Genomic DNA, 21,456 nt, shown 5'->3' on the forward strand with positions numbered 1-21,456 from the left:
TTCCCCCATAGGGTTTTCTAGGGCCAAGGGACTTATGGTGGTCTTTCTGGGCCAGGTCCCCAGATACTGGCTTCCAGAGTGCATTAGGGACACCTTCCATCTGGAACCAACTGGACACCACCCCACTCATCATGGACAGATTCAGCGGCCACACTGGAGGCTCCTGACGTCTGGGAAGGGCTTGGGTTCCTATCTCAGACACAAACCATGGCTGCCAACTGTGTTATTGGAAGTTTAGGGTCCCTTCCCACTTCACGATGTTCTAGATTTCCCCCATCTCCCCCACATCCATGCCCAAGATACCCCTGTGAGCACAGGTAAACCAAGACCCAGGCTGTGGAGGGCTTTATTCATTAGACCAAGAGAGCCACATGCCACCTCCCCTGCTGTCACCCCACTGAGTAGCCAAGGTCCTAGACTCCTGGTCACTGCATGTTCCGTGGGTTGTTCCATGCCGCTGGTTCCAAGAGCGCATCCGCGGTGAGGGAGGCCCGGGTATAGTGGCCACGCCAGGTGGCTTGAAGTATCTTGGCTGCTACCTGCTGCTGCCTCAGCCAGCGACGCACAGCGAAGCCCCTCCAGGCAGACTGGATGACTATGGCTGCCTTATTCTGGCCATGGAGCTGCTGGGGGTTCTGGGGAGTCAACTGGGTGTCATAGCCCCATGGCATGCCCGCCTGGCCGGTACCACCCTGGCCCATGCCCTGTACCACCCGCGTGGGCAGGCTGTGGCCGCACGTATGGCATGTGCGGGGGCTGGAACCCACAAACATCACTGCAGTGGGTAGGCTCCCCAGCTGGGAACTCAGTGACTGGCAGAGGGTGCAGACCTTCGGCTGGCAGGACTGGAAGCAACGGTGGTCGGAGGTCAGCCTGGCCCTGCCACCCACCTCAACCCATGATCTGGGTAGCAGCATTTGCTGGGCTTGTCTCTGTCGAACGTAGTAGCCTCGCCAGGTGGCCTGGATGATTGTGGCGGCTCTGCAGAGCTGGGCCAGTTTCCGCCGCACACAGTAGCCACGCCAGGTAGCCTGGATGATGACTGCCCACTGGTGCCACACCCTGATAGTACGGCGCACCAGGTAGCCACGTGCACACGCCTGTATAGTGATCACGGCTTGCACTATTATCTTCTCCACAGCCTGCACTGATGTCACCAGCTCACCCAGCCGTCTGGGATCCACTGCCGCCTCACTGCTCGTGGCATCCCATGGCACAGCACACCTGGCGGGTTCCCTCACGTTGCAGGAGGCCTCAGCACTGTTCATGACCCTGACTGCAACACTGGAGGCGGCAGAGTTCCACGCTTGGCCACCAGCCACGGCGGCATCCACAGGGCCCTGTAGTACAGTGGAAGTCAGGCGGTGCCCTGTGACTGTCCACAGGAGTGACAGTGCTGTGGGAATCCTGAGGTCCCTGTAGTGACTCCCAGTTAAAAGAGGGACTCTGGGAACCACTTGGTGAGAATTCATCACCCAGAGACACCCTTCGAACCCTGTCGTGTGCCAGATCACTGGTACAGATAACTGGCGTTATGTTCGGCAGTGCGCCCGTACAAATTTTGGGACCTTCCCGTGTGGGCCTGGAGGCATGCTCCCTAACCTGCTGAGGGGGCTCAGTCTTGGCCACAGAACTCTCTAACATTCCAGAGACAAAGCCACCATTCATGGACCTGCAGGACTTTCTGGGCTAAGGAGGTTGTGGTGGCTGCTCCGAGCCAGGTTCCCAGACGCTGGCTTCTGGAATGCACTGGGGACAGCTTCCACCTGAAGCCCACTGGATGTCGCTCCACTGGCCTCAGACAGATGCAGTAGTATATGTGAGGCCACACTGGTGGCCCCTGACCTGCAGGAAGTGCTTGGGGTCCCCATCCCAGACACAGATTCCAGGTGCAAACTGGATGCCACAGAACTGCCATGGACCAGCCTGGGTGACCCTGATATTACTGTAGAAGCCACCATCCCATGGGAATGGCTCTAGGGCCTGTGAGAAGCCAAGGGGCTCTGGGGGAAATGTTCTGCTGAGAGGCTGCAGGGGACTATGGTAGTAGCCAACAGGCTCCCAGGGACAACATGAGTGGCCAAGGGGCTCTGGGGCACAATGTGAGCCACTGACACCTGATGAACTGAGGGGGGTCCCTGTGTCCATCTGCATGCAAGGGGTCCTATGAGAAGTCACAAAAGGGGCACTGGGTGGCCCGCAATTGGTTGCTGACTTCTGCTGAAGACTTGGGGTGACACTGCTGTTCTTGGTGTGCTTGGCAAAACTCAGGGACTGGGAAGGGACAGGGTCCATGCCACTCATCATAAACCTGGCTTGGCTGGGAGCCACCTTCTCCAATGGCAGCCTTTGGCCTTTGGGAACAGTCTTGTCTTCTGGCAAGAGTTCATAGCCATAGTTGACATCAGGTGCCTGGGGACTCTCAGACATCCACGGGGTTGCTGCAAGGACCACAGACTCCCTACTGGATCTGAACCCCTGGGATAGAGCCTCGTTTAGGTCTTCTAGTTTCATCATGGCCTGGCCATCTCTGGTCTCAAAGGCCATTGTCCCAAGAGAGTGGCTCAACTGTGAGGCCCTTTGCAGAACTGTGGGCACCTGGTGCACTTTTCTGGCCCTGCCACTAGCTTCTAAGGCCTGGGGATGAGCTTGAGCCATGCCAGTAGCATAAGATGCCTGCAAGGGGACTGTATGCTGTTCCTCAGCCAGGGCTCTGCGGTAAGGGCAGGGGGTGAGTCCAGTAAGCATGGACCCCTGGGGAAGGCTGTAGGCCATGCTTTCAGCTGTGGGGGCTGGATTAGCTACACTAGCCATGGACCTCAGGACTGGGCCCTGACCCAGTTCCCCAGTCATAAATGCTGGGACCACACTAGAGACCATAGAACCAGAAGAGACACAGGGGCCCACCCCACTTGCCACTGAACCTAGGAACAGGCTTGGAGAGGTTAGACTAGTGGAGGGTCTTACAAAGAGACATTGCCTCTTCCCACCAGCTCCAGGAGCTGTAATCAGTCTGGGGGGCACACCACTCACCACAGAACCTAGAAGTAGGGTCCTGGCCATGCCATTGACAACAAAACCTAAAGGAAAGCTCTGGGTCACACCACTGATCACGGGACCTGGAGAGAGGCTGTGGGACACAGCACTGGCCATGGGATCTGGAGGAAAGCCCTGGCCCATGTCTCTGACTACAGTGCCTGCAGGAAGACCATGGCCCATGCCTCTGACTACAGAGCCAGGAGAAAGACCATAGCCCGTGCCTCTGACCACAGAGCCTGGAGGAAGACCCTGGCCCGTGCCTCTGACCACAGTGCCTGGAGGAAGACCCTGGCCCGTGCCTCTGACTACAGAGCCAGGAGAAAGACCATAGCCCGTGCCTCTGACCACAGAGCCTGGAGGAAGACCCTGGCCCGTGCCTCTGACCACAGTGCCTGGAGGAAGACCCTGGCCCGTGCCTCTGACTACAGAGCCAGGAGAAAGACCATAGCCCGTGCCTCTGACCACAGAGCCTGGAGGAAGACCCTGGCCTGTGCCTCTGACCACAGAGCCTGGAGGAAGACCCTGGCCAGTGCCTCTGACCACAAAGCCTGGAGGAAGGCCATGGCCCATGCCACTGACCACAGAGCCTGGAGGAAGACTGTAGCCCATGCCACTGGTCACAGAGCCTGCAGGAAGGGTCTGAGCCACACAATTGACCATATAACCTATTGGAAGCCTGGGGGACACACAACTTATCACATGAGGGCTCTGGCCCACACTCCTAATCACAGACCATGTGGGAAGCCTGGGGGCCATGCCACTGCCCACAGTATCTGAGGCCATGGCTGTGGTCATCCTATTGGCTACAGAAACTGGCACCGGAAGACTGGCCATGCCCATCACATGCTCCTGACTGAAAGCATTTGCTTGTTGGTAACTGGATGTGGTGACTGTGGACACTGGAGGATACTGGTGGTCTATAGATATTGGGAGATCAACATTGACCCCAGATATGCTGGGGTCCACATTGGCCAGGGGAAATTCAGGTGGACTCGGACCCAGTCCTGAGGCTTGTTCACGAGCCAAAGGAGTATCTGTCACAGAAGTCCAGGATGCCATGGGAACCATACCACTGCCCACCTGAGGTTGCCATGGGCCCATAGCAGTTGCCACACTTCTCTGGCCCATACTCCTTGTAATGGCAGGAGACACAGGTCCCCGAGACACACTTAGGAAATTGCCATCAGCCAAGGTCCCTCTATTTGGGAGCATGACAGCAGCCATGGTGCCCTGAGACATGCTTGTAGCCATGCCCCGGAATAGAATACCCTGAGCTAGTCTGGTTCCCTGGCCTAGACAAGAGTCTTCTCCACTGGCCACAGATGCTTGATAAAGGTGTAGGGATGGAACGATGACAGCAGAATGTTCTGTGGTGCTTGGGTACCTCCCACCAACACCGACTGGCTGATGAAACCCAGGGGACTCCTCACTGGGCTCAGGGCTCTGGAAGTTTGAGGTCATCCCATGACCCATTGGATGATCTTGACACGGATCCACCCCAGTGGCCAGAGACAGCTGGCTCAGCCCCTGGCCCATGCCGCTAGCCCTAGATGGATGTGGTGTATTTGAGGTGACTTCAGTCAGAAAGGATGGATTATGTAGACAAGAGGTCACTGCATTCACCCTTGATGACAGATCTTAATTCACACCAGGGGCCCAAATTGGCTGACTAAGTGCATCACCCATGCCACTCATTACAGATGGCTGACCTAGGCTAGGGGTCACCTCACTGGTCAGAAATGGCTGAGCAAGGCTGGGAGCCATCCCACTGGTCACAAATGGCTGTGTTGGGCTGGGGCTTACCCCATAGGCCTTAGATAGCTGACCTGGGCTGAGGATCACCTTGGCCATAGGAGGCTCAGTTAGGCTGAGGGGGATTCTTACTGGCCATAGAAAGCTGGCCTGTGTTTGAGGCCATATTACTGACTACTGATGGCTGGGATAGGCTTGGGATCAACTTATTGGTCAAAGCTGGCTGCTGATATAAGGGAGAGACCACATTGCCTAAAGGCAGACTTCTCTTTAGTCCAGTCCTGTCAGGTTTCTGGCACAAGCTATCTTTTGGAATCATGGAGTTTTGGCTTGAGGACATGCCCCTCTCATCCTGACCACCTGAGCCCCAGTGGACACTCAAAGCTACGTGACTGGACACTGAGCTGTAGTGCAGAATGGGGATCAGCTCTAAGGCTGGGGAGTGCAGGTGGTGGACGTTTGGGGTCATGTGTCCATGGCCTACTCTCTCCATTTCTTCCAGGTCCCCAGGCCTCTGGGACCTCTCCATGGCTTCCCCAGGGAGGAAGTCTGCACCCGAGCTGGCCTCCCTGGACTCATCCTCCACCAGGTCAGCAGCATTCAGGCTGGCCACAGACATGGCGGAGAGGCTGAGTGAGTCAGGGGAGCACAGTGAGCTCTGGGAATTGCTCACATTTAGGCCACAGTCTGTGGAGCCCTGGGAGAAGATTCTGGCTAGATCACTGTCTGAACCCTGTAGCAGACAGGCCTCCAGTTCACTGCATAGTAGATGGCCAGTTACCAGCTCTTATGGGCAGTGCATGACAGAAATGCTACCCCATGTTTGGTGCTTCTCCTGCCCAGGGATGGCTGCTGGGGGAAGGGTGGGCATTAACCCACTTCCTGGGGAGGCTTCCAGTAGACTGCGTTCTCCCTGACTCTCAAATGCAGAGCAATGACCAGGAACCATGCAACCAGGCAGAGGGCCTGGGGTTCTGTCACAGGCCTTAAGGGTCTGTGGTTGGGTTAAGGGTACTTTGCTCACTGTGGTGGTCCTTAGTAGACCTGAGGTCACCTTGTTGATCATCTCATTATTGCCCACAGAGGCCTGTTTATGATATGGGGACTGAGTCCTCTTCGTGGTCTCTTCAGGGACCATGAATGGCTGTTGCAGACTTTTGGCCGCTAATGGCCAGTGTATCCCAGGGGTCCCTGAGTGACTCCAGAGGGTTGACATCAACAAGCAGATCTCCCATAGGTGATGGCACAATGGTGGAAATGGGCAGCCCTCATACTACTACCTGCAGTGCTGACTAGCTTGTCTGGGGCCACACTGCCCTCCTCCAATGATGCCAAGAGACATGGGGCCACCTTGCTGGCCACATGTGGCTTATGGGAGCTTAGGGTCATGCCACCAGTCATCAATGACCAGCTGGTGCTTGGGGTCATGCCATTGGCAATGAGCGGCTGCCACAGATGGCAGGCAGCTGCAGAGTGAGTGGCCCAGGCAAACTGGGGCCTGCATCACTTGCCCTGGGCTTGAGATCTGATGCCAATTCACCAGCTTCTGGGTGCAAGCAATCCCTGGGGGACCCCATCTCCCATGACAGAGTTGGGTTCAAAACAGCAATCAGGGGAAACTGAAGCATGGTGGTGGTCATCCTACTGACCAAAACAGGTGCCCACGAAGACCACAGACAAGCAGGGTGACCCTCTGACCATGGCCCCATCCCCCATTTCCTCCAACAGCCCAGTTGGCCAGCCTGTGACAAAGCCCTCCCAGGCCCCACCCTGGGGAACCCTGACCTTGCTGGGATGTGGTTTCACATGGCCCAGGATGGGTCCCCACGCAGCTGACGGGCTCCCCCTGTAGTCCACCTCCACTTGGGCTGGTGTCACCAGCATACCACTTCCCAATGTTTTTGAGGCAGACTTAGGGAGGACGAGTCCGGTCCTGAGGGCTGCCTGAGACAAGGACTGGCTCAGGACAGTGCCCAGCTCACCCTGACAAAGGGCCTGGTACAGGGTGGCCCGCTCCTCTTCCGTCAGAGCCTTGTTGAGCACGTCCACCAGTTTGCCCTGCATGGCCTTAGTGAGTTCTGCCCGTAGCTCACCCCGGGAAAGGGCGCGGGACAGTGCAGCACCCAGCTCGCCCCAGGACAATGCCTTCACCAGCACTGTGCCCAGCATGCCCTGGGGCAGGACCTTGGCCATCGTGGTGCCCAGGACCTCCTTGGACAAGGCTTGGTTCAGCGCTGCCCTCACTTCCCCCTGGGAGAGAGCTTTCACCAGCAGATCACGGAGGTCCTCCTGAGAGCCCAGCACGGCGGCCAGCTCAGCACACAGTGAGGCAAGCTGGGAGGCTGCCAGCTCCTCCTGACAGGGTGCGGCCGGGCTGGCGGTTGATAGCTGGGCCCGGGTGGCCCCACTGTCACCATAGGATTCAACATTGCATGTGAGGTGTCCAGAAGATGCCAGCAGAGGCACCAGCATGCGCTGGGTTTCAGATGCCTCCTGGTGTGGGTCCTGGGTCACTTTACCCTGGGCATAGCTGTGGGCCGGGAGCTGGGTCAGTCTGTCCTCTGGCTTGGCTCGGGACAAAGTACCAGGAGAGCCAGCACGTTGGCAGGGCTGGGTAGAGGCCTTGAAACCAGCCAGGAGTGGCTGGGATTGAGTCTTGCTGCTGAGCTCAGAGGTCTGGTGGGCAGTGTAGAGGCACCTGGCTGTTTCTGTGACCAGCTGAGCTTGGGACTGTGCCTTGGTCAGCCCAGTAGGCAGATCTGCTTGAGACTGGACCTTCATCACTCCTGTGGTCAGATGTGCCTGGGACTGCGTCTTGGTTAGACATGTGCCCCAATGGGCCGGGGCTGTGGCCTTGCTTAGCTTGGTAGGTAGATGTGCCTGGGGTGGGGGCTTGGACAGACACATGCCCAGGTTTGCCTGGGGCAGGGCTGCAGACAGCTTGGCAAGTGGATGTCTGCAGGCCGAGGCTGTGGTTGAACAGGTGGCCATCTGTGCCTGGGGAACGGCCTTGGCTGGACAGGTGCCCAGCTGTGCCTGGGGAAGAACCACATTTGTTTCTACAGGCACATACACCTTGGACTGAACCTTCATGACATCTTTCTTCAGGTGTGCCTGAGATAAGACCTTGCTCCTGTCCTCGGACACACTGGTGTTAGACATCATTGCTGTTTTCACCTGTTTCTGGGAGAAGACCTTGATTTTCTCAGCTTTCAAAAACGGCCTAGCCGGAGCCTTGGGAGCCCTAGCCCCCAAATGTGGTGGGGGGCAGTATTTCACCTTTCCCTCAGTCAAGTGTGAAGGAGATGAGATTTTGGCCATGCCCACCGTCTGCCTCATAGTCACCACGGCCTTAGCCTTTGGTCTATTCAGACTTGTGTGCAATGAGGTATTGGGAATCCTAGCTGCCACAACTGTGGGAGGTGAAGCCTTCAGATTTCCAGCTGCAGAAGGGGGCATGCACAGGGTCTTGAGGATAGTGGCCACTGAGCGTAACTGGGCTGGGGTCTTCGTGATCATGGCTGCCAGACGTGTCTGGGGAGGGATCTTGGTCATGGAGGCCTCTGGGTGTGTCTGAGATGGGGTTTTGGCCATCATAGCCACTGGACATGTCTGCAGTGGAGTCTTGGCCATTGTGGCCACTGGGCGCATCTGGGATGGGGTCTTGGCCATCACAGACACTGGGCATGTCTGGGTTGGAGGCTTGATAATTGAGGTCAATAGGCATATCTGGGGTGAGATTTCGGCCATCATAGCAGCTGGTCGTGGCTGGGGTGCAGTGTTGGTCATCAAGGCTGTTGGTTGCATCTGAACTGGAGTCTTGGTCACTGGGGCCGCCAAGCATAGCTGGGGTGGGGTCTTTGATATCATTATTGTGGGTACTGGGCATGGCTGGGTTGGGATTTTGTTCAAGATTGGAGTGGGGCATGGCTGGGTAAGGTTCTTTTTCAAGATTGCTGCAAGGCATGACTGGAGTGGTGTCTTGGCCATTGGGGCTGCTGGCTCCACCTGGGGTGGAGATTTGGCTTTTGTTACTGTGGGTGATGGGCATGGCTGGGGTAGAGTTTTGTTCATCACAGATGCCAAACACGACTGGAGTGGGGTCTTGGTCACTGCAGCTGCTGGGTACATCTTGGATGGGGTTTTGGTCATCACAGATGCTTGGCCTGTCTGGGGTGGGGCTTTGAGCATCTCTGCTTCCACATAGTCCTGTGTCTGGGTCTTGAGGCATGCATGAAGTTCCTGGGCATACCTTCCACATGGTGGTGGCCCCAAAGCTCCTCCCTTGTTGGCTCTTGGAATCACTTGCTTGGTCTTCATTGTGTCACCTTCTACATGGGCAAGACTCGCACTTCTGACAGTTCTTGTTAGCAGGCATGGGTGGCACTTTGCATCTGGACTCACTGGACATGGTAGTCCGGTGGAGACAGTCTGGTGTGGCAGGAAAGTGACGCCTGGGCCTCCAATGGCACAAGGAGCCTGCACACAGGGCTGTGGAATGCCTGAGGGCTGCACCAGAGCCAGCTGGTGGGTGCAGGCAGCCAAGATGTCAGCAGAAGGGAACTGGGTTTCCTTACTCACCATGAGAGGTGGGGCCGATAGGCACTTGCTCTCTTCTGAATGCTGGAACCGCACCTGCTGGGGGGGATGGTAAGGGATGTCCCCCTCATCCACACTCACTTTTTTCTCCACTTCCTTGCCAGACCGGAGAAGGCGCCTGGTATGGAAGCGTCGCCAGGCCTCCTGGATGGCTTTAGCTGCCAGCATCTGGGAGATCAGCTTCTGCCGGAGCCGGTGGCCCCTCCAATTGGCTTGGATGAGGGTGGCTGCACGAGACAGCATCATGTCCATCTCATCCACCAGGATGTTCTTGAAGGCCTGGCTCTTGACCACGGCCCGGAGGCGTGGAATGCGGCGAGGCACCATCTTACCCTTGTCCGGCTGTTGCAGGAGGTTCTCCCTGGAGGCAGGGGGCTCACACTGGGACTGTGGACACAGTGTCCCCACTTTGTCTTGAAAATTGGGGATGGGCCAGAGTTGGTAGGAGCTCTTTCCACTGGGTGACAACTGTAATTGTGTTGCTTGCTGCATTGACTTGGTCCCTAGATGGATCAGCTCTGCCTATGGGGGGTGGCAGAGAGGTGGTCAGAGTGGAGTTGTACAGACAAGAGGGGTCCTGGCTGGAGCAAGTGTTTGTCCTAGGATCTAGATCTTGTTCCTGGCACCTTGCAATCTTTCTCCTATTCATTGCAGGCCCTCTCTGTCCTGGCCTCCTGGCCACCTGTATCTGGAACATATTGTGAGTACAGCAGCACTGATCACACTGTTTTGGGAATTACTCTGTATGTGTGTGTGTGTTATTGTAATTTGACTCTCCTAATTGACTACGAATTACTGCAGGGCAAGAAAAAGTCTGAGTCTTCTTTTACCTCATCTTAGTCATAGGATCTGGCTCCAGGCTGTGAATGGGGTGGGTACTTGGTGAGTGGCTAAGTTGACTAATAAATGAATGGGTGAGTGGTTTGAAAGTTGGATAGATAGATGGATGTACAACTAAATACTGATAAGGTAAATCAGTGGATGAATTAATGGTAGATCAGTCGGAGGGATGGATGAAGGGTTGGTTGAAATAATGGATGAGTAAATGAAGTTGATGAATTTATGAACAGATCAATCAATAAATAAATGAACACATGGACAGATGAGTGGGTATGTAGGCAGAGGAGTGAGTAAATGAATGAATGGGTGGATGAATACATAGATGGGTGGGTAGATGAATAGATGGATCAGTAGATTAGTGGATGGATAGATGGATGGATGGATGGATGGATGAGTGGGTAAATGGATCGGTGGATGGATGAGTGGAAGGATAAATGAGTAGATAAATGGATGAGTTAATGGATGGGTGGATGAATAAATGAATGAGTGGATGGATGAACAGAAGGAGCAAGGAATAAACTAATGAATAGATGCATGCATGAGTGAATGGAGAGATAAAATCTTGAGTAGATAAATGGGTGTGTGAATGGAGAGAGCTGAAGGAATTGGTGAAGAGACTGTCAGTGGACTGATGAATGTGTCAGTGAATGGATGGTGGATAACTGACAAAAGATGAATAGATCAATGGCAGATGGAAGGAGGGGTAGAAGGAAGAATGAGGAGATGACTGTGGTTTTCAGAAGTACCTTGGTGCAGAAAGTTGGGTTGCTGTCAAGCAACTCTGATGCATAACCTGGAACCTATGTCTGGCCAAAGTTCCCCCACCCCACTTCTGGCTAGACCAGCCAGACCCTTACCCAACCATCTTCATACCTTGGAGGGTCATAGAGTTGGAGGAGGAGTAGGAAGAGAAGGTGCAATCTCAGAAGCCAGCTTGTAAGAATAAGCAGCCTTCAGCGCTTCATCCCATGCAACGTGCAACAACACTGCCCTGGGTTGGCTCTGTCCTCAAGACCAACATGAGAAGGGATGTTAAAAGCCAAAAAACCTAAAATCTCAAAAAAAACAAAAAACTTTTAAGTCCACAAAGAGGAATGTACAAGAAAGCTTATTCCAGTGTTATTTTGTGCGTAAAAACAAAACAACTGGAAATAACCAAAAAGGGGATTGCCAGGGGGTCAGTTACAAGTGCATAAAGAAGGGTGTTCCAGAATTCCATCACAGTATTGTTTAGAAGAGTAAAAACTGAAAATAGCCCTGGCTGTGTGGCTCAGTTGGTTGGAGTGCTGTCCCATACACCAAAGGATTGCAGGTTTGATCCTTGGTCAAGGCACATGCCTACGTGTTGAAGGTTCAATCCTCCACTGGGGCATGTATGGGAGGCAGCCAATTGGTCTCTCTCTCTTGCTCTCTCTTTCTCTCTCTTTCTTTCTCCCCCTCTTTCTCTCCCTAAAAAAAACTCTATAAACATATCTTTGGGTAAGAATTTTTAAAAATGTTTTAAACTGAAAACAACTCAAATGCTTATCAACAGGAAGTTCTTAAATTCATCAACAGAACACTTATATGGGGTATGTTATCCAGCCCCACAAGAATGGCTAAAGAATGGCTAAGAATGTGTATCCAGAACCACAAGAATGGTTAAAATTAAAAATATGGATCACTTGGGGAAACTGTCAGATTCTTGAAGGCAACTCAATCCGCACTGACAAATATACTCAAGAGGTCCAAGTGTTCATACTCACCCCAAACCAGAAACCATACAAATGCCTGTCAACAGAAAAATGAATACATCAACTGTATATTAATCAATATATCAATATAAATAAATATCAATAGAAATATTGCTTTATTTGTAAATCAATGTATAGCATTCAACACAGCAAAGAGAATGAACTCAGCAATATACATATGTATCTCACATACATTATTTTGAGTGAAAGAAAAAAAGGAAAAAATTGGTTATTCCAAGTATAGGAAATTAAAAAGGGAACAGAGAAAGTTAAGTTCTATTACTAGAAGACAGGATATGCGCCTGACTGGTGTGGCTCAGTGGGTTGGACATCGTTTCACAAACCGAAAGGTTCCAGGTTCGATTCCCAGTCAGGGCATACACCTGGGTTGTGGGCCAGGTCCCTGGTTGGGGGCATGTACGAAAGGCAACCAATTGATGTTTCTCTCCTACTCCTTCTCTCTCCCTTCCCCTCTCTCTAAAAATAAAGAAATAAAAATATTAAAAAATAAAGACAGGATATGAGTGGCTGGGAGGGGGCACGAAGAGGCTTTAGGGAAAGTCACATGGGTTTGTGTAGATTGTGAAAATGAAAACTCATAGATAAGATGCAAATATTCTGAAGAAACATCATCAGTATCAATGGAATATTATAGTCAAGTAGGATTTCTCACAAGGATGTGAGAATTGTTCAACAGCTCTAACCCCCCAAGATAATTTATTATATCTAGAAATTAAAAGGCAGCCTATTGATTTTTCAGAAGTGTCCAAAAGGTGTTTTATCAAATGCAATGGTTATTTTAAAATTTTTTATTGATTGATTTTAGAGAGAGAAGAAGGAAGAGGGAGATAGAAACATTGTTGTTCCATTTATTTATGTATTCATTGGTTGATTCTTGCATGTGCCCTGACTGGGGACCGAACCTGCAACTTGGTGTATCTGGACGATGCTCTAACCAACTGAGCTACCTAACTGGTGTCTGCAATGGCTATTTCTAATAATAAAAATGTACAAAAATAGATAGAATAGTGTATAAATACAGTAAGGCTAACCTCAGAACTGCAGCAAATGCCACTATAACTGGTGAAACCCTAAAGTCATTTCCATTAAAGGAAGGAACAAAATGCACAGTTGGCCACCCTCACTGCAGGTATCATTTTTGGTGGTTATAGCAAAGCAAGATGACAAGGACTTGAATAATCAGTGTAAATAGTTTAAAAGGAGATCTAGCTGGTGTAGAAACTGTCTACCTAGAAGAACCAAGATATTCTAATTTGAAAATATATATTTATATAAGCATATATGAGAGGGGACCCCAAAACCTGTGATTTATTAAAAATTTTGTTTCAACATCAAGTCACCTTCAAAGTACTCTCCATTTGATCAATACATCTATAGGGACATTTTTTTCCACTGCTCAAACAGTTTTCAAACTTGTCAATTTTGATGCCTTTTAGTGCTTCTGCCTTTTTTTGTTTCATCTCAAATGTTTTCCTTTTAAGACTTTTTTTTCATCCAGGGAAACAAACAAAGAAAAAGTCACTCAAGGTGAGATTGGGTGAATAGGGAGGGTAGGGCACAGGAGTCATGCTGTTTGGGGTCAAGAACTTCTGAACATTCAGTGCAGTGTGGGCAGGTGCACTCATAAATCACCCATCATGAAATGGGCAAATGCACTGAGTCTTAAAAAAAAAAAAGAATCACTGAAGCCGAACGCAGCCTCTCACAACACCACCAGCTGGTACACTGATACAGATGGGTCCCTAGAACATCACTTAGCAGGGGAAGCCTGTTAGGGGCCTGTCCTCCAGAAGATAATTCCAGGTTTTTGTGTCCCTTCTCATATATCTATATAAATATATATTTACATATTCTATATTGAAACATATTACTATTTTAATTTTAAAATATAGTTTATATGTTTATATAAATCTGTATCTATATATTTTTATCTCCTGTCTTTCCTAAGGCATGTGACTGCATACAAAACCAACAGCTTTTCTGTATTTGACAAAAAATCAGCTGGAAATGAAAATGGGGAAAAACACCATTCATAGTAATGTGAAAAACTATACAATTCATAGAAACAAATTTTACTCAAAAACCAAAGGAGTTATATAAAGGCCAAGAAAGGAGACAAAAGCCATCTGAAAGCTATACCACAAGGTTAAGAAGAAAGAATTCATATAAATTAGTATTACACAATGTCACAATTCACAGAGAGCAATTCATATTCAATTAGAATCCCAACAGGGAGTTTTTTGAAAATGGAAGAAATGCTTTCAATGTTCAAATGAAAGAATAAATGAGAGTAGTCAAGATCATGAACAAGAAGATTAGTAAAGAAGACCTTAACTTGTCAGGTATATAAGTATACTCGAAAGTCATCATGATGACAGTATGGTACCCACCCAGAACTAGACAATCCATTGACACAGAAAGGGGAAACCAAAATTGATACCAATATAACGATAGCACATAGTATTTTAATTCAGGAGGTAAAAATCATGGCATAAGGTACAAAACAAATGGTATAAGGCAATCCATCTGGGAGAACACAGCTTGGACCTCTTATCTCATGATATAGTCCAAAAAAATTCCAGATGGATTTAAAAATTATGAGAACATTGCTCTTGCCAGGTGGTTCATTTGGTTGGGGCATCGTCCATACACTAAAAGGTTGTAGGTTCAATCCCTGGTCAGAGCACACACTGAGGTTGTGGGTTTGATTCCCTGTTGGGGCATGTACATCAATGTTTCTCTTTCACATTGATGTTTCTCTCTCTCTGTCTCTCTCTGTCATCAATGGATATATCGTCAGGGGAAGATTTTTTAAAATTCTGAGAACATATATTAGATGTGTGTATAACGTGAATTAGGGAGCTCTCTAAACAGGAAACTCAGCCCTCACCAGGTAGTTCAGTTGGTTGGATCATCATCTGATAAGCCAAGGTCGTGGGTTTGATCTCTGGGAGGACACATACCAGAGACAACCAAGGAATGCATAAATAAGTGGAACAACAAATAAATGTTTCTCTCCCTCCCTTCCTCTCTCTCTAAAGTCAATAAATAAAATTTTTAAAAACTGAATAGGAGATTCAAAAGTTCTGAAAAAGACAAATGTTTGACTTCATAAAGAGAAAAAATGTATGGCAAATGATGGCATAAACAAGGTCAAAGACAAAAGATTGGGGAAATGTTTGCTATGCATGTGATAAAGAGTGCCTGCTAACACAGAAATAACTGCACTTTTTGGAAGAATGTAACAGAATCCAGAGCCTCCACAACATAACACACACAGTGCCTAGGCTGTATTACAAAATGACTCAACCTATGAATAAACAGAGAAATGTAACTCATTCTCCTAAAAAAAAGTTATCAATAGAGTATGACCCCCAAGACACCCCAGATGTTGGAATTAGAAGACAAGGATTATAGAGCAGCTATGTAATTATGATTAATAGAAAAATATGTTCATAATGAGTGAAGAGTTAGGGCATCTCAGCAGAGAAGTAGAAAAAAGAGATGGTAGAAAAAACCAGGTGGGAATTCTAAAATTTAAAATAGTCAATACCTAAAATTTCAAAATTCTCTGATAGGCCAACCAGCAAAGTGCAGATGACAGAAGAGTCAGTGAATATAAATAGAAATTATCCAAACTAAAAAACAAAGAAAAAAAAGGGGGGCCATAAAGCAAGACTTACACACTTGTGGGACAACATTGAAAGTTCTAATGTATATAACTGAGGTCCCAGGAAAAAAGAGAAGAGCATAAAAAAATATGTGAAGAAATAATGGCCAAAATTTCTTGAAAAAAAAAGTTTTTATAGATTTAAAAAGTTCAAGGAATCCTAAGCAAGATAAATACAACCAGTACACACCTGGGCTCAAGCCAATGTCCTGAAAATCAAAGGTCAAATTTTGAAAGCAGCCAGAAAAAAATAATACATAACACCCAGTGGAGCAACTTCATCAATCAGCCAACTTTTCATCAGAAACTATGGAAGCCAGAAGACAGTAGAACCACTCTGCAGCAGTCTGGGTCCAATCAGGAGACAGAAACTACACAATGGTTTAAAGTAGGGAAGTTTAATATAAAGAATTATGAATGATGATAAAAGACTAACCATAAGATAAAATGAAACTCTAAGTGGTTTCCAAAGTCTGAGGGAGTGTTTCCAATGAAGAGCAAATTTGGAACAGGTTTGGACCTCCTTGGAGAAGGTATGGTTTGGCCTACCAGATGGCAGAGATGTTTGCTGGTTTGGCCATGCCATAATTGGTCTGGAATCGCTGGAAAAATTGAAGAAGCAGGTGATCAACAACTGGTGATTTGAGCACATGTTGGGAGTGCAGGTGCTGGTGGGAACGGGAGGCCTGCACTGCATGGGCCACCATGTGGGCTCTGGTTTGGGGGTCAAGAAGGCTGGAGATGCCCTAGCTGGTGTGGCTCAGTGGATTGAGCACCGGACTGTGAACCAAGAGGTCTCTGGTCCAATTCCTAGTCAGGGCACATGCCTGCGTTGCGGGCCAGGTACTCCGGGGTTGGGCGCATGCGAGAGGCAACCAATCAATGTACCTCTCGCACATCAATGTTTCTCCCCCTCTCTTTTTCCCTCCTTTCCCTGTCTCTAAAAATAAATAAATAAAATATATATTTTTTAAAAGGCTGGAAAAAGGTTTTCACCAGGTTAAGACTGCAAAGTTGCAGAGGGATGATGATCTGTACCCATGACTGAGGCAGGTTCCACCTGGAATCGCCATACTTGCCCTTTTTGCAAGCAAGCCTCTTCTTCCAGCAATGTCTCAACAGTGCCCTCTACTGAGAAAGGTTAACATCACACTCACTTGGAACGAGACAATTAAAGAAACTCCTTTATAACAGAGAACATACTGAGTTTCATTCAAAGATTCAAATAATCCAAAAGGAGGCAGAAAAGGGGGAATACAAGATGAAAATTCAGGTACAACATAAAGAAAAACAATAAAATGGTAGACTTCAATTCTGCCATATCACCGAGTACTGGATACTTCGAGATAGAGTTGACCAGAATCAATTCATTTTCAAAGACCCATGCTCTCCTTTCATGATGAACATTCTGGTGATGGTCTGAATGTCCAGCCCCCCACCCAGTCTTCACCCCAGCCCCAAGGCGGCTGGGCCCATTCAGAAAAAGGGGCAATGAGAACTGAATCATTACAGCAAATGGGCCTGAGACCAGCTCCCCTGGAGGTGCGCAGTCATTGTCCCCATTTCACAGAGGAGGAATCTGAAGTCTGGAGAAGCCAACAAACTATGTGCCTTCTTTACATTGTTTCTGATTTGCCTCTCCCTTAGACTATGGGCTACACGTAGGTGGGATTGTCTGCCTCTTTTGTTTGCTTTTGGATCTCCAGAGTCTAGAACAGTCCACACAGTAGGTGCTCAATAGATGTTTATGGATGGATAAATGAACAGATAGGCAGATGCATGAATGGGTAGGATGGGTAGATGAGATGAATGGAAGGATGGATAAATGGATGGATATAGCCTAAGCTTCAAACTTGGAGTTGGCAGCTTCAGGGTCTGAATTGGTCCATCCTGGGGTTTTATCAACCACATGGTTCAGACTTTTCAGTGAATTCAGCCAGAATGAGCAAAGAAACAAGATGAACGAGTAAGAGAAACGGGATTACAGAAAACAGGAAGGAAAAATAGGGGCCCCTAAACACGAGGTGAATGGCTGGCTTGGCAATTTTGAGTGAACTCTTTTGAGCTTCAGTTTCTCTGTGTCACACAAGCTAAGCCCACTTTTCCAGGCTCCCAAGATGTGACAGACTCTCCAGGCTGGGCCCCCAGGCAGACAAACCCACTCAGGCCTTTGAGGGACCTTAGAGCCCCTGCTCTGAGGGGTTGGGGTGCTGACCCCCCTCAGAGAGGCCTGGAAGGCCCAAGGGGACTCTGAGGATACTGGACACTAGAGAAGAATGACTGGGTCCCCATGTACCCACCACAAAGCCCTCCACAGGCCCCACTCACCTGCCCCTGAAGCTGAACCCACCAGCCTGAATGACCAACCTTACAGCCCTGGTGCCATGGTGTCTTTGTGACTCACAACCAAGTTCTGGTCAATCGCTGCAGGCTCCTGGGAGGAGGGAGTTCTAGAAGGCAGGCTCAGGTAGGGGGCAGGACCCTGGTCAGAGCTGAGAGTCATGGTGATGGCAATGTATTATAACTTGCCCATCCTGAGCAGAAAGTTACAACTTTGAGTACAGAAATGACCCGCAAATCTACACCTCCACATGTCTGGAAGCAGCCTCGGTCTCTCATCCCTTGGGCATTTGCTGAGCACCTACTTAAGGATAGGACCTGATCTGAGCCTAGGGACACAACTCCAATAATTTGGGGCTGTGAAACTTAGGAAGGGACGAAAGAGGGGATGGGATGGGCTGACCCACTGGGAAGGAGCTGGCTGTGGCAGAGCTGAATGAAGGGCATATCAGGCGGAGGGCACAGTATAAACAAAGGCCCTGAGGTGGGAATAAGCTGAGCATAATGAAGGAACACAAAGGAAGCTGATATGGACTGAGAGGAAAGAGAAGAGGGTGAGGAGGGGTCACAGGTGAGGCCTTGGAGAGGTGAGTTTGGATTTTACTAAGAAGGTACCCAGGAGCCATGAGAAGGTTTAGAATAAAGGAAACTCTGACTTTTCTTTTTTGAATTATTTATTTTTTAGAGAGAGAAAAGGGGAGGAAGGAAAAGGGAGAGAAACATTGATTGGTTGCCTCTCTTAGCACCTGGACGGGGATGGAACCTGCAAGCAGGTTTGTGTCCTGACCAGGAATTGAACTAGCAATCTTTCGCTTTGCGGGATGATGCCCAATCAACTGAGGCACACTAGTCAGGGTTTGACTTACTTCTTAAAAGGCCAGCTGGCAGCTGTGTTTGTCTCTGAGGATGAAGGTTCCTCAGGGTGGGGCTGGGCCCAAGACACCTTGGGATCTACAGCCTGGTGGAAATGGGCATTAACTCTTAGCCACAGTCCCAGAGAGGGAAGTGAGGTTGCCATGCCCAGTCACCTCCTGGGGCTACACCAAGGCCTGATGTGACTCACTGCTGGCAGGGCTAGGGCTGACACACACCTTGGCCTCAGCTCAGCAGGGTCCTGCCAAAGTTACAACAGCTTGGCCCAGGGGCCTCTGCCTGGCTTCCCTGGGGAGCTGCTGGGAGGTGCCAGAGCAAGAGGCCAGCTGCAGATTGGTCTCTAGAAAAATCTAGGCTAGATTAATGGGCCGGAACTCTTTTTAAAGATTTTACTTATTTATATTTTTTTATTGAAGATTTTTATTTGCTTTTAGAGAGAGGGGAAGAGACAGAGAAAGAGATAAACATTGATTGGTTGCTTCACACACCCACAATCAGGAACCTGATCTGCAACCCAGGCATGCGCCCTGACAGGGAATCTAACTGGAGACTTTTTGGTTTGCAGGAGGACATCCAACCCATTGAACCACACCAGTCAGAGCAGTGGGCTGGAACTTTCAACCCCACCTCCCAAAACCTCCTGGGAGGGGAGAGGGTCTGGATATTGAACTAACCACCAAAAGCCAAAGATTACATCAATTGTTCTTATACAATGTAACCTCTAGGGTTCAAGAAAGCTTCCTGGTTGGTGAACACATGGAGGTGGTAGGAGGGGGGCAGCCCAGAAGGGGCATGGAAGCTCAGTGCCCTGGGCATCTCTGCCATCTGGCTGTTCCTGAGTTGTATCCTTTATAACCAGTGATCTACTAAGTAAAGTGCTTTTTTGGGCTCTGTGAGCTGTCCTAGAAAATTACCAAACCTGGGGAGGGGGTTGTGGACACCCCCAATTCATAGCTGGTTTGTCAGAAGTACAGGTGGCACCTGGGACTTCTGCTGGCATCTGTAGTGGGGAGTCTTATGGAATTGAGCCCTTCATATGTGAGGACTATGCCAGTCCCAGGTAATCAGTGTCAGAACTAAACTGTAGGGAACCCAGTTGGTGGCTGGAGAGTTGGAGAATTGATTAGTGTAAGGGAAAAAAACACATAATTGGCATCAGAAGTGTCCGTAAACACAGTTTGGGCAAATCTCACAACCTCCCTGGACCTCCCCTTCTCTATAGATTGGGGACTGCACAGGGCGCACTTGAGTATTAACTATGTCACTGTTGTTCATCCCCCAAACACTTCCAATTTCTGCCCTGGGAGATGTTTCCTGGACATGAACTCACTCACATTACAGTACCTCAGGTAAAGGCCAAAGTGGGGAGAGGACTTAGCTGAGGTCACAGGGTGGCAAGTTGGCATCCAAGTTGGAACTCGGTCTCCTGAAGAGTGAAGCTTTACCCCCAAAACATGGCATTTGTTCTCCTCTGTGTCAAGATACCATCTCAGCATCAGCCGTCACTCCTGGGGACCCTCCTGAAATGCCTGCCTGAAGGTGGTGCCAGGTAAAATCATATGGTTAAACACCAAACCCCAAAACAGCTCTTGAAGTCTCAAGATGCGGGCAGCGAGGGCGACCCGAGACTAGAGAGAAGATGCAGATGGTGAGGTACCACTCTTTGATGGCCGAGAGACTGTGGGCACACTATTCCTTCTTTGTACCTGTAAATCAGGCATGATTCAGCCACCTTCTGAGCAGGTCTGAGCTCAGTCAGCATTTGGTACATGCCAACCAGCCCACCTTGCCCTGTGTCCTGGGCTAGCAATGCTCATGTTGCCCTGGGGCCCCAAGTAAGGTGGAAGCTCAACACCCATGGTCTTTGGCCCACACAACAGCAAAACACAGATGAGGCCAGGGAAGAGGGTAGACTGGCAGTCAGGGGTGGAGGTGAGAAACCCAGATCCTTAAAAGGCTGTATGACCTTAAGCCAGTCACTCAACCTCTCTAAACCTTAAGTTTCCTCAAAATGAGAGAATAGGATGTTGGGGGGAGGGTGCTTGGAAAATCCTGGACTCCCAGTCAGTTACCAAAAAGGGAGGCCCTGCACAAAGTACTCAAACCTTCAGTCCTAGAGGAAGACCATCTGGGTCAGATCTCATCTGTGCCACTTTCCTTCTGGTCCGGAGACTCAATTTCCCCATCCCCTAACCAATAATAAACACACTAGGCACTGACTGCAAGGCAAGCACTGCTCTGTAAACAAACTTAATCTTCACAACTAGGTTTATGATTGTTCTGCTCATTTCACAAACATTGGCCCAGAAGGTTCAAGTCTCTTCCTTTTCCTTCCTGCCCCGGGCTGGTGCTGTCCCCTTTCCATCCTGCAGTCAACTCCTCGCCAAAGAGCTCTGCAAGCTCACTAGTTTCAATCGCCTGTTGGAGGCTCCAGAGTCCCCACGACCCAGCCCGGACATCAGTCGGCCCCGCGCCCAGGCTCGCCTAGATGGCGCTCGTCGCGCGCCAGAAGTTCGGGCCCCTCCCGGGCGCCGGCTCCCCCTCTTCTAAGCAGGGGAGGAGGGCGGAGGGCATAAGGTGTGGGGGGAG

The 21,456-nt window shown here is 49.7% G+C and overlaps 1 protein-coding gene across 1 annotated transcript; it reads right to left on the reverse strand.

Annotated features, from left to right (window-relative positions):
- Positions 1 to 330: 330 nt before the first annotated feature.
- On the reverse strand, positions 331 to 9,882 carry IQCN (IQ motif containing N). Its single transcript, XM_090288927.1, is given in 2 exon segments — positions 331 to 1,340; positions 6,577 to 9,882. Coding segments are annotated over 2 exon segments (4,233 nt in total). The 3' UTR covers positions 331 to 413.
- Between the last annotated feature and the right edge of the window lie 11,574 nt (positions 9,883 to 21,456).

The sequence above is a fragment of the Furipterus horrens genome, unplaced genomic scaffold (assembly GCF_987537825.1).
Source record: "Furipterus horrens unplaced genomic scaffold, mFurHor1.1.pri manual_scaffold_10, whole genome shotgun sequence".
In the NCBI taxonomy this organism is placed as follows: domain Eukaryota; kingdom Metazoa; phylum Chordata; class Mammalia; order Chiroptera; family Furipteridae; genus Furipterus; species Furipterus horrens.